The sequence below is a fragment of the Podarcis erhardii genome, assembly GCF_964252035.2.
Source record: "Podarcis erhardii genome assembly, chromosome: 3".
NCBI classification, from domain to species: Eukaryota; Metazoa; Chordata; class Lepidosauria; order Squamata; family Lacertidae; genus Podarcis; species Podarcis erhardii.
The window spans coordinates 62,723,892-62,743,425 of NC_138507.1; the positions used below are offsets into that span (position 1 = coordinate 62,723,892).

Consider the following 19,534-nt stretch of genomic DNA (forward strand, 5'->3'; position numbering starts at 1 on the left):
TTCCCCTTTCCCTTCCTCCCCCACAACAAACACTCTGTGAGGTGAGTGGGGCTGAGAGACTTCAGAGAAGTGTGACTAGCCCAAGGTCAGCCAGCAGCTGCATGTGGAGGAGCGGAGACGCAAACCCGGTTCCCCAGGTTACGAGACTACCACTCTTAACCACTACACCACACTACACCACAGTGGGAGGGGGGCTACTCCACCAGGCTGTTGATGATTTTTGGATCTATAAAGTTCTTTATTTGTACATGTAAACCATTGACTGATGCTGACGTAGCATATAATGAACATACAGGTGCAAACCGGCCGTTATCTCAAGTGTGGAGAACATTTGCCAACACCCCCTCCCATGTTGCTGAACTACAGCTCCCATCATCCCTGGCCACTGACCATGCTTACTGGGGCTAACGCAGTTGTAGTTCAGTAACATCTGAAGGATCGATGGTTCCCCACCTTACGTAAAGTAGGTCTACACATCACTTGTGAAAACTCCATAAACCCTTTCCCCAGGAGAACTCTGCAGAAGTGAATCCTGTACCAAAGCCCATTTTAGAAGCAGAGTGGCCAGAGGAAAACTGTGCGCTGAACAGTTATGTAGAAGAAGCATTTCTGCTGAAATCCCCTCTTTTACATTGGGCAGAAGGCAGATCTGGATCAACTGGTAGATCTCTATGTGATTCCCACCAGTTTAACGATGGCAGCAACAAGATGAGTTCCCCCTGCCTTACACTATATAGAGAAAATATATATATTCTCTCTCTCTCTAGGTTAAGCAGGAGTGGAAGGACTGTGGACGTAGTTCAGTTCTGGTATTCAAAATGAATTCCTGGGCTTACAATTCTTTAAATTCTTTTGAATCAGGTTGGGGCATCTCCAGGTTCTGGCGGGGCCAAAACAGATCCCGCAGGTATGGAGTCTGCCCACGCAACACTAACAACAGAGGACAGGGCTTCTGTACCTGTTTCTCTCTCTCTCCCCCCCCCCCACCTTCTCTCTCTCTCTCTCTCCCTCTCCCAAGAGAGCTTCTGTTCCTTTCTGTGGGCGGCCCCTACCCTATTCTCGTGCCTTTTTTTTTGGCAGCAGCTTCCCTCCTTCTGACACTCCCTCCGAACACCACACTTCCTCCTGTACTTTGCTTCCGAAGGCGGCTCCTTTCTAACCATTCAAAGAAACCGGAGGAGGAGGAGAAGGAATCCTGCGCAGGGGAATCTGATCAAGGTGAGCGTGGAGATGAGGGCGCACCACGAGGGTGGGCAACCGGTGGTGGGCGGCGGCGGAGCATGGAGGGGCTCGGTGGTTGGCCAGCCGAATCAGAGCTGGGGCTCATGGATGGGGGGGAACAAGCGAATGCATGCAGCCATTAAGTAAAACCTGCGTTTTTGGCGCTGAGATCCAAGCTGGTGGCGATTTTGGGGAGCCCAGGGATCTCCCGCCCCGGCCCTGCTTAGGAAGGAGGCGGCGTGTCAACCTGCAGTACTTCCGCACCGGGGTCCCCCACGTGACCTGCTGCACGCGGTTGGGGACTGAAAGGAAGAAGCCGCCGGTGCGCGTCACGTATTATTTTTTATTTTAAGAAAAAGGGGTGGGGAAGGGCTCTGAAGACTCCTTCCCCTCTTTCCTTAAATTAAATAATTAAAAATAAATAAATCAGGATTTTGAAACCCTCTCTGCTACTGCTAAGGGTTTGTGATGGGCTCTCACGTCACCTCTATAATGCAACAGCAGCACTCGGAAGGGCGCGCGGGTTTCATACGGAATCAGGGCTGATCTTCTCCCTAGTAAAATAAAATAAATCAACATGCTTTGCGGGACTTAATGCTCGACATAATGGCAGCACCAGGGTGGCATTCCTAAGCAAGCTTATTTTGGGTGGGCGGAGTGGGGCCGGCTTCCAAGCAAAAAAGCCTGGGGTCGGGGCTGCAAGGCTCGCTCCCGGGGCGGCACGTGCGCCGCCGTCTGCTTTCCTCCAATCGGCGCCTGCGAGTTGTTTCCACGCCAACAGTTCCCACGTCCCCGTGTCCGCCCCGCCTCCGTCTCCTCATTGAGTCTCCAGCACAGGTTGCCTTACGGAAGAGCTGTCGCGCGGCGCGCCTTCTGGGCTTGCTGCTGCTGCTGCTGTTGCTGCTCTTGGAAGCAGATGACGAAGAAAGCAGCGTGTGACCTGTGGGGTGGGGGACGCGCACAGGCAAAGGACTGTTTTGCCGAGGTAGCCTGGGAAAGGAGGATTTGTGGGAGACCAGGGAAGCAGCAGCAGCAGCAGCAGCAGCAGCAGCGAGGAAGGCTCCCTTGGCGTGATCTGAACCCAGAGGCAACATTGCCAAATTAGGGTGTGCAAAGCATCAGGAAGGAAGTTACTCAGCGGCTGGTTTGCAGAGCGCTGAACCCACACGAAAGGAATTTGTGGTCTTAAACACAACCAACCCATTTCCTGCCTCTCCTGCACTCCTAGGACCAGCATCCTAAGTCAACTCCCCCACTAACATATAGCTGTTGCAGGGGTGAGGAATCTCTGGTTCCCCAGGCTCCAGTTTCCACTTTTTCCAGATAGCATGGCCACTGGTCAGGGGAGATAGGAGTTGCAATTCTACAGCCTCCTGATCTATTGGGATCCAACTTCATGCCTTAGCATTCTGTGAAAATTTTCAGATAAATATATCCTTTCAACACCTTGGGATAATGTGCGAACAGAAACATATTCAAGTAGACATTGGCCACTTCCCGCCACATTTATGCTATTTCAAGTACCGTATTTTTCGCTCTATGAGACGCACCAGACCATAAGACGCACCTAGTTTTTGGAGGAGGAAAACAAGGAAAAAAATATTCTGAATCTCAGAAGCCAGAACAGCAAGAGGGATCTCTGCGCAGTGAAAGCAGCAATCCCTCTTGCTGTTCTGGCTTCTGGGATAGCTGCGCAGCCTGCATTCACTCCATAAGATGCACACACATTTCCCCTTACTTTTTAGGAGGGAAAAAGTGAGTCTTATAGAGCAAAAAATACGGTATTCCAGTCTTCAGCCAGGAATATACTTGTTCCAAGTTGTTATTGCATTTCATGTAATTGTGGAAGCAGTATCATGACAGGGATACATGTGTGTGTAGCGGCTACAGTCATTTACTCACTTGCTGGGCAGTAAGTCTCATTGAACTCAATGGCTCTTCTGAGTAGACATGTTTAGGATTCTACTTCTTTACTGAAAATATGGCAGTTTCTTAGCCATTGTGGTTATGGTGAACAGACAGGAAATTAAGAGACAGTCTGCTAAAGTCTGCTAAAGTCTCCGTCCTGCTTCTAATACGTTCTGTGTTCAGTGTTAAAGTGATAAGGTGAATTGAAACATCATCTGGGGGCAGTAATAGTTTGTGGACTGATTCTTGAAGAACTTGCATGTCTGTCAACTCCTGTTCAAGGGTTTAGTTCTGGAAATTCTATGGGAGATATCCAACTAATTTGTTCCATCAGCACAAGGATTTCTGCTGGCACAATGAAACTCAATCCCCCAGCCCCTAAATCTGTTTTGGGATTTCCCCCAGCTCTCCAGTACAGATTTTGGATGGGTGTGGGGTATGTGGGCAGGAGAGAAGACAGAGGGAAAGTTCTGTTGTGTAATCAGAAATCCTTGTGCTGACTGGACATGTTTGGGCCGTATCCAGATATGCAGTTCATATACACAAACAACAATTTTATCCAGTAAAAATGCCATTGGTTGGCCTAAGAAGTAATTTGCTTCAGCGGGTCAGTATCATTGGAGTGCAACACAGCACATTTTGAAGAGGTGTGATGTTACAGCATACATGTGGTCTGCGACCACCTGCCTATCTATGATAAAATCATGTTTTTGGTGTTTGGCCATTTTACTCTTCCACTTTTTTTCAGAGGAACTGTGAAACCACTTCGTGTGCAATGTTTCTTTTTAAAATGTACACCTAATGAGACAAATATGTATGGAAACACTTATATTCCACAAGTATACAAATCAGAGAGACAGCATTGATTGCAGTTCTTTGCTGATTGTACTCTCAGTGGCAAATCCTAGTTTACTGCTGTGTAATGTGTGGCATAATCCTCATGGCACGCTACCAGCTTACACAATTCCACCATCAACTGTAACTTCATTGTTTTTGGAAAAACAATAACTTCTCTTTTCCTACCAGAGGAACAAAAAAGATAAAACTAATGGCTGGCCTCCACATGTTCACTTTGCATTGCTTCATGTGACTGCTGTTACTATATAATGAAACATTTGTGTTCAGGGCTTACTACACAGATTGGGTCATTTCTCTTAACGCAGAGCAAATTATCATCAAAGTTTGATGTGGTAGCATGATAAGCACTGCCTGATGCACATGGTAAGCTCCTCTAGTGCTGTTTTATGTGCTGTGTGGAGCACGTTAAAGTGACAGTAATGTGTCAGCAGCAACGCTTAAACCTTTTCTCAGCCTATGGGCAGATATTCTGTTACAGTATTACAGCTATTCTGTTCTATGTATTACAACCTGTTGCACTTTGGGTGCCACACATGCATGTTCACACACACATGCCCTTTCTGAAAGCATATGGAATACAATCGTTTAATTAGCCATGCTGGAATTAAATATGGCACTTCTCTCCATTTTAGACCAGAGCTGAAGGAATAAACCACCTGTGGTCTCAAAATTAACAATGCTTATTCCAATAACCTGAGCACAAAATGCACATGGACCATAAAATATCTAGAACCAGTAATCAGAGAAGACTGCCAGTTTTTCCTTGTGTTTTGTCTAGGAAAGTAGTGATTTAAATCCTGTGGGTTGTATCCAGCTCAAGTCATACCCCAAGTAGACCCACTGATATTAATGGATTTAAGTGAGTTAATGGTGGCCAATTAAAAAATAATAATAATGTAAAAAGATGGTGAATCACAGAATCATAGCATTGGAAGGGACCTTGAGGATCATCTAGTCCAGGCTTCCTGAACCTCGGCCCTCCAGATGTGTTGAGACTACAATTCCCATCATCCCTGACCACTGGTCCTGCTAGCTAGGGATCATGGGATCCCTAGCTATAGGGAGTTCCTACAATCCCTAGTTGTAGGCCAAACACATTGAGGAAGCCTGAACTAGTCCAACCCCCTGCAATGCAGGAATATGCAGCTGTAATTGAGGCTGTGCATGAGACTGGGATGGAGGGAAGCATGGCTGCTGCATTCCCACACTGCCCTCTCCAAGAAGCCTTGCAAAGCTCGGATCCATAGAGGGTGGCACGAAGAGGGCACAGCAGCCATGCCACTCAGCACTGTTGTTTCTCCAGTGGTGGTAGGGGCTGGGCGGGCACAGTAGACTCTGTTTGTGGACACACGCACCCATGCACACCTGCACCCTCGTGGCATGGAGACACTCTCCGCCGCTGGCACTGAGTCCACAATACTCCAGTGTGGTGTGATCTGGAAAAGAAAAGAAAGAAAACTGAATGGAACAAGTTGTAACTCATTAAATAATTCATTTGTAGGCAACAATGAACATTGAACATGAAATCGGCCTTTTAGTTGAAGAGATTCGGAGACTGGGGACCAAAAGTAAGTACCTGGAACTTAGTGGTTAAGAAAGAAAGAAAGATGAAACCCCCAGGTGGTTGTCACCAATGGAAGCTAAGGCGGTAAAAAGACTGAACATGGATTCAGACTGGCCAAAATATTGTGAAATTATAGAATATGATGGTGAAAAGTTGAAACTACAGAGTTTTGAGAAATTAAAACCTAAAGTCCGAGACTGGTTACATTATTACCAGATTAATGAGACCTTTAAGCAGGACAGGAAACTAGGATTCCAGAAGGAGAGGTCAAAGCTAGAAACAGAATTGTTAGAACCCAATACTAAGAATCTGTCTAGAATGTACAATCTGCTGCTAAAATGGAACACACAGGATGAAATGGTCAAATCAGCTATGATTAAGTGGGCACAAGACATTGGTCATGATATTATGTTTGCTGACTGGGAGCAGTTATGGACCACAGGTATTAAATTCACGGCATGTAGTGCCTTAAAAGAGAATATAATGAAAATGATCTATAGGTGGTACATGACCCCAGTCAAGCTTGCAAAGATATATCATTTGCCCAATAACAACTGTTGGAAGTGTAATGAATGCGAAGGAACATTTTATCATCTTTGGTGGACCTGCCCGAAGATTAAGGCCTACTGGGAAATGATCTATAATGAAATTAAGAAAATCCTTAAGTGGACATTTGCAAAAAAACCGGAGGCTTTTCTCTTGGGCATGGTAGGCCAAATGATTCCAAAGAAAGATAGAACATTTTTTATGTATGCAACAACAGCAGCAAGAATTCTTTTGGCAAAGTATTGGAAGACTAAAGAACTACCTACTCTGGAAGAATGGCAGACCAAGGTGACTGAATTTATGGGACTGGCAGAGATGACCGGCAGAATTCGTGACCCGAGGAGAGAGACAGAGGAAGAGGACTGGAAAAAAATTAAAATTTATCTTAAAAATTGTTGTAAAATTTCGGAATGTTAAGATGTCAAGGGACTTGATATAAAGAATTACAGCTGTAAAAATTTAAGCTTAAGAAAATTTTAAAGAGAATTAAATATAAAAATGGATGAAGGATTGCTAAAAAATTTTAAAACAAGGATGCAGTGAAGGGGAGGTATGGGGAAGTCGTGTTATGTTTGTTTGTATTTTGTTTATGTTGTAAAATTAATAAAAATTATTTTTAAAAAAGAAAGAAAGAAAGAAAGATGGTAACGGTTTAGGCATCCACCTCACTCTCAAACCGTGGGAGACTGGATGCACATCAGTCAAGATTTCTGCACTCAACTTTGTGAGAACAACTCAAATGTGATAGGATACGGTTACAAAATTTGTTCCAGTCTCTTTTAGCACCTCTGTTTTGGGGTTCACCTATGACTTAGGTACTGTAGGAAGTGTCTTCAGAACTACAATTCCCATCATCCCTGACCACTGGTCCTGTTAGCTAGGGATGATGGGAGTTGTAGTCCCAAAACATCTGGAGGGCCAAGTTTGGCCATGCCTGCTTTATGCCATAATAACTTCCTTTTAGTTTTTAAGGTGTCACTAAGTAACTTAGTTACTCCTGAGTTACTTTAGCTTAACTAGGCCTAAATTTTGGGTTGTATTAATAGTACTCAATATAGAATCATAGAATTGAAGTGTTGGAAGGGACCATGAGTTCGAATCTGCTTTTATCTTTCTAACTTCCTGCGAGTTGAGGGGGGAAAGGCTTCACCAATTTGCCATCTCACACAGATCCACTTTTTTTGTTCCCCTTAATGGCCCATCACCCAGGTGATCACCTCATCAGGAGGCTGGACTGACTATTCCAATAATTAGAAGCCTTGATTGGATTTTAACACTTGCTGTATCCTTAGAAAGGTCTCTGTATGTAGTCTAACATCCCAAAGTCATAAAAGTATTTTTCAGATCTGCTTTTAAATGAAAACTGTTCACAAGGCACTTTACAGCAATTCCAAAAACATAAGTAAAAGCAATTCATACAAAGCACAAAAAAACCAGGACAACTAAAATAATAAGACCAAAAGTGTAAAATCATGTATGAAAATCATGTAAAACACAATGAATTAATGCCTGATGAAATAAAAATATTGTCTATAATCACAATGTAAATATTTCTTTTGTCTAGATCCTGATGGAACACTGAGTGTGAAGTTTGGTGTGCTCTTTGCTGATGACAAATGTGCCAACCTTTTTGAAGCTTTGGTGGGGACTCTTAAAGCTGCAAAACGAAGGAAGATTGTTAGTTACCCTGGAGAGCTGCTTCTGCAAGGTGTTCATGACAATGTTGACATTTTGTTACTGCAAGAATAGCATAGCTTTCTACGTTCGTTATTTTTTCAGACAAATGAATATACAGAATTCTCAGACCAAGGCCAAGTTTGCATGAACGTGTATTTTGTTATATATCTTTATAATGAAAATGAATGTACTTCTTTGGGGACCTAAGCCTTTCCTTTCCCTTCTATCATTTTGTGAATGCATTACTGCAAATGAGTGTTGGATAAAATGATATAATGATCTCCCTTTTTCTTTTGTCTCAGGTATTGCATTTTTGAGCTGTCCAAATGGTTATTAATGTTTGAACAGGAGATTTTACAAATAATTTAGCTGTGTTTACTAGCTAAAGGCACGAATCCTCAGTGGCCATGCTTATGTTGGTTTCTTTTTTTGTTTTGCTTTTTTTTATCTTTGTAACTAGGGTAGCCACTAAGATATTGTCATCGTCGTCCCCCAGGACGTAAATAAATAAAGCTGCAGATTTAGAAATAATTACTGTAATTTAAGTAGAAATACAGTACCTCTCAGCATAGTGGGGAGTGAAGACTGCTCAGTCTGTTATCTAGGTGCTAAGCCCTGAAGGGCAACTTCAGGGCACTTACTGTTATTTATCTTGAAGCCAGGCTTGGACAAGGCAACCCTTCAAATGGAGGAGGCCTTCAAACCAGCATCAATTACTCTAGGCAAAACAAAGTAATAGAACAGAAGGACAGACACACACAAAGAAGCTTGAAAAAGTCTGTATTTAATAGACCCTTCCCATGTGACATTTGAGAGGCACAACACAGTAGTCTTATGTGATGTATCTCTTTCTGACCTGTAGCACTTCAGAGGGATTGTGCAAGGGATAGAAAATGTCTTAGAGGCCCGATAAACAAGATAACTGCACAACACTTTCATTTTGAATGACCACTGTGTAGGACAATTATTAGAGAGCCTGATTCCTCTATAGAACTTGACGGTGCTGCCCATCTGGGAAAATGGGCAACTCACACCTGTTTTGCCCCAGGGAAATTGAGTGGACTCCTATAGGCTGGAGGCTGCTGGAGGTCCAGCCCTTGGTTCGTTTGAGAACACCAATGAGTGTATAAGGGAGAAAGGGCTCCCTCTTTCTAACCTGAAGCCTCTGTGGAGATTGTAGTTTCTTAAGGGTGCATAGAATTGTAGATCTGAGAGGGATATGCTATGTGATTCTTGGGGAGGGTGTGTGCGCTTTAAATGTGCTTTGAATGATGGGAGGAGCATCTCATGAAAGAAGAAAGTGTTGTACTGGAGAATCAGCCAAAACAAACAAACCAAACCAAACTGTTGTATAAGCACATTCCATGATCTTCCACTTCTCTGCTCAGGATAACTGAACTGTTCTTCAAGCATGTGTCATTTGTTCAGAGAACTAATATGACATTTCTGTCCCAATAAACATTCAGGGGGAATATCCAATAGTTTTAAGGAAGTGGCAGTACAAGAACCACCCATATTTTGCTACTTACCTTCTTAGTCTGTGGTGAACTTCTCTCCATAGTTCAGTCACGAACTTGAAATGCACTGATGAGTCTGTTGGTTTTGCACTTTCTTTCTCTACTGAATCAGTGGCAAAGTGGTCTTCTGTGAAAGCTTGCCAACAGTCCTGAAAGCTCCAGCTAAAATAGTAAACACAAAAAAAAACCATGATAGTTATTTTTGCCATCCTTTCTCTGTGTAAATAAATTAGCTTTGACTCGAGAGACTTTACTTTGTATGTTTGCACCAGCAGAATTTGGTTCAATAAAAGTTTCAACTTTCCCCCTGCTCTACGATAAATATTTTCAAGTCTACAAATCTCAGCAGTATTCATGTATTTCTTTCAGTACTGGAAGACACTTGAGCACAGGAACCTTGTTCTGTTTTATATAGATCCTCCTATCCTATTCTACACACATATTAACAGCCTCAGGGCTGATTCACACATGCAGTTGAAAATGCCGTTTCCTTCCTTTGAGGAATATTGTCTCTCCATGTTAGGTGACGTGAGTGGAGCAGCAGGAAAAATAAGGGGGAGAGAAATGGAGCTACCAAGGGTGGCAGGTAGAGGGAATAAAAAGGGCTGCTTCAGGAGTCAGGGGAGATAGAGCATATGGAAGTGTCAGAGACAGGGAGGGCCTGGAGCACCAAAGTGAAGGCTGAATCTGGTAAAACATTCACATAAAAATATATTTTTTTTAAAGTGTCGCCCTCCAATTAAATAACAAGTCACATGAGTTTTCATTAACTGAACTGTAAAAACCACAGATCTAGTATGTTACAACACTGGGATGGTGGGGGGGGGGGAGGATCCCTGGTGTGGCTTGTTGTAGTTGTTATAAGAAATACCCTCAAAACCATAATTTGATCATAGGCTACCTCTATGGCCTACATGTTTCCTCTGATTTGTTGGTGCGTTTGTTGCCATCCTGTGTGAGAATAATGAAGATCCATGAGGATCTGTGCCTTGGATCAGTGTTTTTTGTGGTGCTTCCAGCCCCAGATCTGTACTGTGGGTACCTGCCCACAGGTGGGAATGAGATCTCAAGTCTGGAATGCAAGAAAGGATAGACCTGTGGCTGGCAGGAACTTGAGCTGGTCACTGGGAGCTAGCAAGTACTCCCAAATAGCAGATCTACACCACACTGTTGAATACAACCCCAGTCTCTGAGCAGTACAAGAGTCCAGGGATTCTAGGCATTTTCTGGTATATACATTACTCAGGGTTTGTGTTTCTTTTGGAAATGAGGCACAGCAGAGACTGTGGTGTCTTTAGGATATATGGTTTATTTATGCATATATAGTATATATAATATATACAAACTGAGCCTACGATGGAGGCGTTCACAGCATTAACACCCCAAGGGGGCCTTTCTTCCCCCATAACCATAGCCTTGGATTCAAACATCAGTCAAACTTTGCTCTCTCTCTCTCTTTCTTCCCAGTTTTATGCTTTGCTTTTAGCTCACATCACTCCAATTCTCTGCTTCCAACTCTGCCGTTGTCCTTCCAACTACCTGCAAATTGAGGGAGAGGAGCCACACCCATTTGCTGTCTCACACAGACCTTTGTTGCCCTTTATTTTGTTCCCCTTGGTTCACTCAGGCTATCAACTCACCAGGAAGTTAGCCTGGATAGTCCAATAATGAGAAGGGGGCCCAGGCATCCAGCCTAATCCCCCCCCAAACTCATAACAATACATTTAAAGCACATCCAGTGCACACTTCAAGCCCATGACTTCCCCCAAAGCATCCTGGGAACTGTAGTTTCCCACCCACAGAGCTACAATTCTCAGCCCCCACAACAAACTACAGCTTCCAGGAGTCTTTGGGGGAAGTCATGGGTGTCAAACATGTGTTGGATGTGCTTTGAATGTATGGTGTGGATCTGCCCTGAGTTTCATCTGATCTGTTACAGACTTTCAAAAGCTCCATCTCTCTGCTGAGAAAGAGAAATAAGAAGAGAAGGAAAAAGGGAAAGGTGCATGGTGGTAAGGATGACATGAGCAGGGTAACAAGGATATGTATGTCCTATGATTAGCAGTTTTTAATCAGCTATTGCCTTCTGGATTTAATAAACATGTGCAATGGAAGTGGAACACACAGACAATGTTCCATCCTTGAGAAGCAGGCAGAAAGTATAGATATTGCGAAGGTGTAATTGCAGGGGTGGGGAAGGCTATGGTGTTAGTCATGTGTTTGTCAGAGTTGCTCTAAAGAAGCCTTCATAAATTCAAGTTCCCTATTCCATAAATAAACAATAACTTGACTTCAAATCTTGTTGAGCTGAACCTTGCTAGTAGAAAACCCGTGGGAGCAAATAAGAAGAACTGCCAGAAAGCAAGGAGCTATTGGTGCGCATGTAGGGTAAATCAATTGCAGTCCCTTGAGAGGCCTTTAGTTGTCTGAAACATCTTGTTTTAGCTGGTATATGCAATGTTTGTTCCCCCATCCCTGTGTTCTCTTATTGTTTCACCGCTAGCAGTCTTGTGGGTTGGCAGGTAGTCTCTGGAGAACATAAATGCAATGAAATTACTGAAGGAAGTAGGCACAGTGGAGACTTGGGGTGTTTTCACACATGAGGCTAAAGCCGTGCTCATTTCAATCGATTCAAGCCTCAGCTAAGATGTGAAAAATGCTCTTGGAGGTCTGCTGAAATCTGTTTGGAAAAATTCCGAGCACAGGAAATGTGGTTAATAGAATCTATTTGGAAAATTTCTGAGCACAGGAAAGATTTTGTGTGTTTTAAAATAGTGGTTAACGAATAACCCCCTACATTCTTAAATGCTGCTTTGAAACCAGCCAAGAGCATTTGTTCTGCCTGCCTCCCTCATTTTTGGCTAAGAAAAGCCCCCCTGTCAGTGCTGGGGATGGAACAACATTTACCTGCCTTAATCAAAGACTTCATGAAATATGTCTTTTACTTTATTTCAGCAGGGATTATAGGTAAACGTTTCTCATTTAAGAAATTTAATTTTAAGTGATTTTCTTCTTTGTATCTCTTTTGTAACCACATTGTACATGGTTTCAGAAACTATGGTGTTAAATGGTACAGTATATACTTTGTTGAAATAAATAAATAAATAATAAAATAAATAAACCAGATGGTGCTGCTGCTGTGATGTCCTGTGCTCTGTAGTCTCTGCTTACATTTCCTGAATGGTGCTGTTTCACAGTTGACAATCCCAGGAAGTGTTTTATCTGGCCTTTTCACAGTTAGCTTCCAAGAATGTTGATTTCCATTGTATTCACCTTATACTGTTTTGCCCATTCTTCTGCCAAACCAAGAATCCCTTCAGTTATTTCTGTCATATTTCAGGGACACACAAGTCATTACACAAACAAACATACAGCCTCAACCCACATTTCTTTATATATTATGTTGTTGTTGTTGTTAATGCAGGAGTAGGATGCTCTTCCAGGGTAACATAAGCAAGCAAGCAAGCAAGCAGTATGGCCACTGAACCCCTTCCATGCCTGTCCATTCTTGGGCCACAAACAGGGGTTTTTTTCAGCCAGAACTCACAGGAACTCAGTTCCGGCATCTTTCAGGTGGGTGCCACGGCCATTATAAAAGAATAAGGAAGGCATTCATGGTGAGTTCCGGCACCTCTTTTTCTAGAAAAATAGCACTGGCCACAAACCACCTCCCCACCCCCACAGCCAGTGAGCTTGGCTCAGTTTCATCCCTGTAAATGCTCCCCAGACTTTGCATGACATCATGAAAAGAGACACAGGGACCCCTTGTTTCCTTCCACCAGGAGCTGCTGAATTTGTGTGCTCTCCTTGGTGTGGTGAACTGCCAAACAGCAGGTGGCAGATTGTTGGAGAAATACCTGCAGGTTATGGTCTGACTCTGCCCACCCAGCCGGGCCAAACGGATCATCCGGGGCAAGCAGGAAGTAGTATAAAGTGCTTCCTGTTCCAAGCTGAGCCTTGCTTGAGCCATGTGGTCTTCCTGAGCTTTGGTGTATCCCCAACTTCTGTTTTGTTCTTTGATTCTGCCTCTTGGTTTGCCTGTTGGTTCTGACTTACTCGTCATTCCTGACTCCTGGCTCAACCCATGGCTCCTAGTTTGCCTCAGACTGCTACCCACATCCCAGCCCTGATACCTTCATAGAATCTAGTTCTTCCCTCAGTGGTATCTGAACAGGAGCAGCTGGCAGGGAATGGCGCCACCATGGACCTGTCCTCTGAGCAGCAGCATTGCTGCCCCAGACCAAGACGGTGCAGGGACTTGGCAGGGCACTGGTGAGGTTGGGACAGTTCAGGTACAGCAGTGGAAATTCTGGATTGGCTTGTTGTTGGCATGCTCTGCTCCTACACTGTCCTGAAACGCAGCAGTGACACCACCATTGGGGTGCTAGATGTATAGCACCGCCCTTCCCTGCTACACAAGTCTGCACAATATGTGACACACCAACTATGTATTGTCACATGACAGGTGCTCGAAATTTCCCTGTGGTGCCAGTTTTGGGTGGGCAGAATAAATATCGAGCTCCTAGTAGGCGACTCTACATGACTGCTGAGAAACATTTGTGGGAGAGGTATGTATCTCCAAAATCTCATCCAGCAATGTCACCTGAAAAAATGTGCAAGGTTTCTCTATTGCTGTTTTGTTAACAAGAGGGATGCACAGTCTGGTGTTATAGAAAGCGGAAATAAACAGCTACATTAGAGAATGTTAAAAACAATCACTCTCTTGGAATTCAGAGGCTTATATTTCCTTCCACAGCGGGAAGGAAGTAAACTGAATTTTCAGGGACGCATACAATAAATATGGGAATTCCTCTTGAGAATACATTAGCCAAAATTAGACCAGAGGGGAAAAAAGGTTTTATCCCTTTCATCATCATTATTAACTGTAGTGACTAATATAATATAATTCTATGTTGTACAAGGTGTGTTTTTAATAGGCAGCTTTTAATTGGGAGTATGTCTAATAAATAGAAAGGAGGACATTTTAAGATCTGAAATTGATGTATGCAAGGACAAATATAATTACATTTTTATTTCTTATTTTGTTTATACTTAATATTTAATGTTTTTCCAGAATAAAACTTTACATTTTGCAACTGTATTGTTCCTTCGTGCAGGCCTGGATAGGATAGGATAGTTGTTGTTGTTGTTGTTGTTGTTGTTGTTGTTGTTGTTGTTGTAAGGGCATATGCCCTGGACAGCAGGTTAGGGGTGGTCTTTACTGGACTTTAATCATTACTGACCCTATGCCAGGGAATGAAAAAAAAAAAAAGCCTTTTGATACGAGAGGCCAAACTAGCCATGACCGTTCAATTTTATTATGACCCATTCATCTAATTTATAGACTGAGTGGGTGATTGTGGGACACCTGTTAAAGACCAGCTCCTCCACAACCTGTGTTAAATGTTCAGCCCTGAAATGTGTGATGTCAACATAGAAATAGTGCCTTTGAGCATGTGCAGAATGCCTCTTTCTTGCTGCTGAGGTAGCTGGGTTGGTTGATGGGAAAGAGATGAGCCTTCAGTAAGTCTTGACTTCGCTTTTCATCTGTTGTTTTTTTTTTAAATTAAGCACTGGAGAGGCTTGTCTTTAAAAATGACTAGCCTGGAACCTTTCTTTCCCCTGCCTTCCACCAGGGAGAGACTACAGAGCATACACCAAAGTATATTTTTAAAAAAACAAAAATCAAATTTATTTGATTGCTGAGATTTACAGGATACAGATGTTGCAGAACTTTCATATACATTGCAGGATGACAGATCAAAATGTGAAAGGAGATACAAAGGCAACTTCACCACTGGATGGAAGTTTTCACAAAATCGTTCCTTGCTGGTTTGATTAGGGTGAGACCTACTCCAAATGACGAAGGCAGGTGGCTCGGTTCTCCAGTTGCTTTTCAACACAGCCCACTCGCGCCAGCCTGCAAATGGCAAAACTATTTTTCAGGTAATCATCTTTATTTACTCTTCAGCCCTTGGACTGAATTGACCAGGTTCAGTAGGATTCTTTAATGTCTTTCTCCTTTGAAACATTTTTGCAACTTGTCAAGGATCATTTTGTTCATGTGTGTGTTCATCCTCAAAATCCCCGTTCTTTTCCATTATTCCTGACATGGCTAACTTGCTGCTGGTGCTTGGATGGTTTGTGAGTGGGAGAGGAGGAGTTGGGAACAAGCAACCTGCTATTGATATATTTTACAGATTATAAATATTCAGATAAATAGAAAGACTTTAGACCCTTGGTGTTCACAAAGAGAGGTGGTGTGTGTGTATTGGAAGTGCAGACTTTTGCCCCCTATGGCAATTCTTTTTTTAGATCTGGAACTGCTTTCACACATCCCATTCTTGGGAGTTGAAATCTAACATTTAGAGGACCACCTGTTAGCCATTCCCTGCTGTGAGTGTCTACTCAGATGTAAGCCCTGGCGAGTTTAGTGAAATAAAAGCCTGCTTCAAAGGATTAGTGCTTCCACATCTCTAGAAAGATAAGATTTGTACAAGCCCTAACAATGGATATACAGCTGAAGTAGATTCATAGGATCAGGGACGCAAGGATTTATTTTAAACTCAATTATTGTATGCTCACAATAATGCAAGTCTCTGCCACTGCATACACACAGTAAAAAACGGGCCTCTATCTTCTAGATCTCTTCCCTGGTCTTCTAATATGGAAATATGTCAAAAATGCTTCGCAAGCTTGTCTGCAACAGATTTAAGGCTTTAGCTGAGTATCTGCACAGACATGTAGGCCCCTAAATGTGTTGTGCATTTTCAGAAAGATTAGCCTGGATTAGCTCTCAAAGATCATTTCTCAGCAGCAGCTAGAACTGCTTTTTTCCTGCCATCGATAGGGTACAGGTGGTGTTGTTTGGATATAAAAAAGAGAGTAGCAGTGCTAAAGAAATAAAACTTCTTTATTGGCATTACAACTGGGCAGCGGTTTTAAACAGATAATTGAAAAAAGACAATCGCAGGGGTAAACAAGAGTAGGTTGTTGTTTAATACCTGCACATAAAACTAATTATTCTAGTTGAAAACCGCAGTACATATATTTTAAGGTGTAATGAAAAATATATTGAGCTGTATTGTGCAACCAACCCCTCTACTAATTTCAAAAGATTTTGAGTCCACGTATGGCTCAGGTGAAACAGCAAAAAGCATCTTTTATTGAAAAAGCAAATTATAAACATGTAGATCAAAGAGAAGACATAGAATCTTCTTGCATTTCAGGTTATAACCCATTTTGAGCTGCATATTTTATCGGCTTCATGATAATTGTGTTTTGTTCACTGCCTTTGCCAGCAAGCACCAATAAGAAGAACAGCAACAACAAACAGAGACCCGTTTACCGGTATTTGCAAGAGAAATTGAAAAAATAATAAATACAGACAGTGAAGCCAAAGATCTACAAGGAAAGGCAAGAGATGCAAAATTTAAGTGTTATACTAATTCTAAACAAAAAGTAATCCTATGCTCCCTGAGAGGGCAGATGGGGGCCACATAGGAAGTAGTGGAAGGGTTGCCCCACCCTCAAAGAGGGAGGCCAGCCACTGGAAAAACCTCTTAGCGTGGTGGTGGAAAGCTCCTTCTCCATTCCTCTCCTGCTAGTGGTGTTCTGCAGGTTGTGGAGCTGAAATAGAGTCTCTCACTAGGACATGACAGAGTCTGTGGAACTGCAGAATCCTTTGATCCCCTCCAAACAGGGCCCAAACTATGCCAGCCTTGGAACTGTCTCAGTTCATTCCCTATGGCTTTTGGACATAGCTAAGATGGACAGGGTGTCAGGCTTCAAGACTGCTGCCACTACATGCTCCAGTGAAACAATGGGAATTAACAAAAATGCCATGCTCATGACTTCATGTTAGCTTTTCATGCCCCTTCCAAGGGTAGACCTTCTTGATTGTTGTTGACTCATACTTCAGATGGTTAGAAGTGGTTTCTGTTTCATCAGTGGCATCCTGTGTTATTGTCAAGGCATTATGCAGACTCTTCATAACACACAGGCTGCCAAACACCGTTGTTGCAGTCAACGGGGCCTAGTTCACATTTGTGGAATTCTGTCCATTGGACTGATCCAACAGGTCACTTCAGCAGCCCCTTTTCATTCAGCATTGAATCGCCAGTCTGAGCAGATGGTCAGGACAACAAAGGATGCATTCAAGCTGATTTTTTTAGGGTGACTGAGACTGTTGCCTTGCAAGTTTTCTCCTGACAGAACACATCACACCACATTCCACAACTGGAAGGAAACTTGCCGAGCTATTAAAGAACAGGAGGCTAACAATTCTGCTTGATTGTAGGGCTCTGACAATCAGCATCAGGTGCAGTCCAAAGACCTGCGCATATGTTTGCCCCGGACGACCTTGTGGATGTCAGAAACTATGGCCCTTGTGCTACATGGATTCCTGCAACTGTGGCCCAAGCTATGGACTCAAAACACCAGATGGCCATGTGTTATTGACATGTAGGCAAGATGACAGGGTGCTTTCCAGATCTACCAGTTATCTCTGAATGTGTTGGGGATGCTCAAATGGAAAGAAACAGCAAGACATCGGCTACTTATAGGGTTGCCATATTTTGAAGAGCAAAAAATAGTACACGTTTGTTGACTTCTACTTTTAACTATGAATTGCTATGACAACTCTCATTTTACATACGCATGAAAAAGAGGATGTGTCCTGGAAAAGGACGTATCCTGGAAAAAGAGGATGTATGGCAACTCTAGAAGAGCTTTTGTGCCTGGACAGTGGCAAAGATTCAAATGGAGGGCTGAGCAGCATGTCAGCAGCACCAATTCACAGCTGGCATCAATCAACCCACACAACAGCTTGCTCACATTATCTTCAGGACTATGTGAGCTTAGCGGTCAGGGTGTGGTGTACGTGAAGCACTGTCTTTTTCTGCATCACAAGCAATTGCCTGTTGCATGTTTTTTTTACCTCCATAAACTGTATTTACATTGGTTTTGTTCATGCATTATGTGTGTGACTGGCAAACTCTTCACAATTTCCCCCCAAAAGATTGCACTATGAGCCTCCACCACTGGGTGGCTTCTGCTTTCCTTCACAGTTTTTTACACAAAGTGGTATCCTTGTGTAAGCAGCAGCACTCTCCCGCTGAAGGTTGGAAACAGAGGGAATGACTGGGCCATTTAATCATTCCTAGTGCAAAGAAATGACAGAGTCACCCACTCTAGAATGAACTGCTGTGTCTCTCTGCATGACTCACTACTCTGGGCTTGCCTCTTTCTAGACAGCCCAGACCAGTGATTCACTTTGCATCACTGAGGTTTAGCAGCAGCAAATAGCTGGTCGTCCATAGAACCGGTCCAAGATATTTTGTCAGGTTTACTGGGATCAGTTTCTTGACTATTTGCCTTCCTGATCCTTGTATTTCTTGAACAAGAACTAGCCAGTGATACTTGGCTGCCTGGGTCTGGAGGCTAGTAGAGACCTCTTTGTGTGAGGGGTTGAGATGCAACCTTTATGAAAGTGATGGTGGTACAGTTCCTTCTCAAGACATCCTCCTCTGAACCCTAAGGTGTTTGACAACTCCTGGCTAGCAGTGAAGTGGCTTTGGTCGTCCTGGTTGGTTACCTATACCGAGTGGGAGATGAGGAGAGTGCAACTCTATTCATTTTCATTTATATCTGTGGCTTTTGATACCATCAACCATGGTATCCTCCTGGAACAGCTCTTCAGATTGAGAATTGGAGGTATAAAGTTATATTGTTTCTCCTTCTATCTGCAAGACTGCGGCTAAACAGTGGCATTAAGGAATTTCTGCTTGGCCATTAGCTTCTGGCCTGGTGGATACCAGAGTTTTCCATTCTGTGCCCCACACTACTTAACATTTATATGAAAGTGGGTGTTGCTTTCTGGGGATTTGGAGAGCTATGACATCTGTATGCAGATGACAGCCAGCTCTCTTTACCGATACCACTGGCCATGTGGCTTTTTGTCTCTTTGTAGCATGACAAGTCACTGAACACTGAGATATCAGAATGAAATCTGGAACACATGTTGATTCTACATTTGAAGTCTGAATGCCAGCTAGACTACCATACTAGGTTTTTTGAAAGACGATAAAGCAAAACACAACTCAAGTCCTACCCCTCCTCCCAAGACTGGTATCAGATTGTAAGATTGGAATGCACAGTTTGGGTTACAAGAGTGGAAACCCATCTCAACCCTTGCCTTAACACGCAGCATATCAAGAGATCTGCCCAGATATTCCAAAGGTTG

General features: G+C 43.1%; 1 protein-coding gene across 1 annotated transcript; it reads left to right on the forward strand.

The window, feature by feature from the left end:
• The first annotated feature begins 1,064 nt into the window (after positions 1–1,064).
• ABRACL (ABRA C-terminal like) lies at positions 1,065–8,064 on the forward strand. The gene is made up of 3 exons (XM_081855398.1): positions 1,065–1,218; positions 5,489–5,555; positions 7,662–8,064. The coding sequence occupies exons 2-3, from the start codon at positions 5,495–5,497 to the stop codon at positions 7,844–7,846; spliced, it is 246 nt and encodes an 81-aa protein (XP_081711524.1). The 5' UTR covers positions 1,065–1,218; positions 5,489–5,494; the 3' UTR covers positions 7,847–8,064.
• The last annotated feature ends 11,470 nt before the right edge of the window (positions 8,065–19,534 follow it).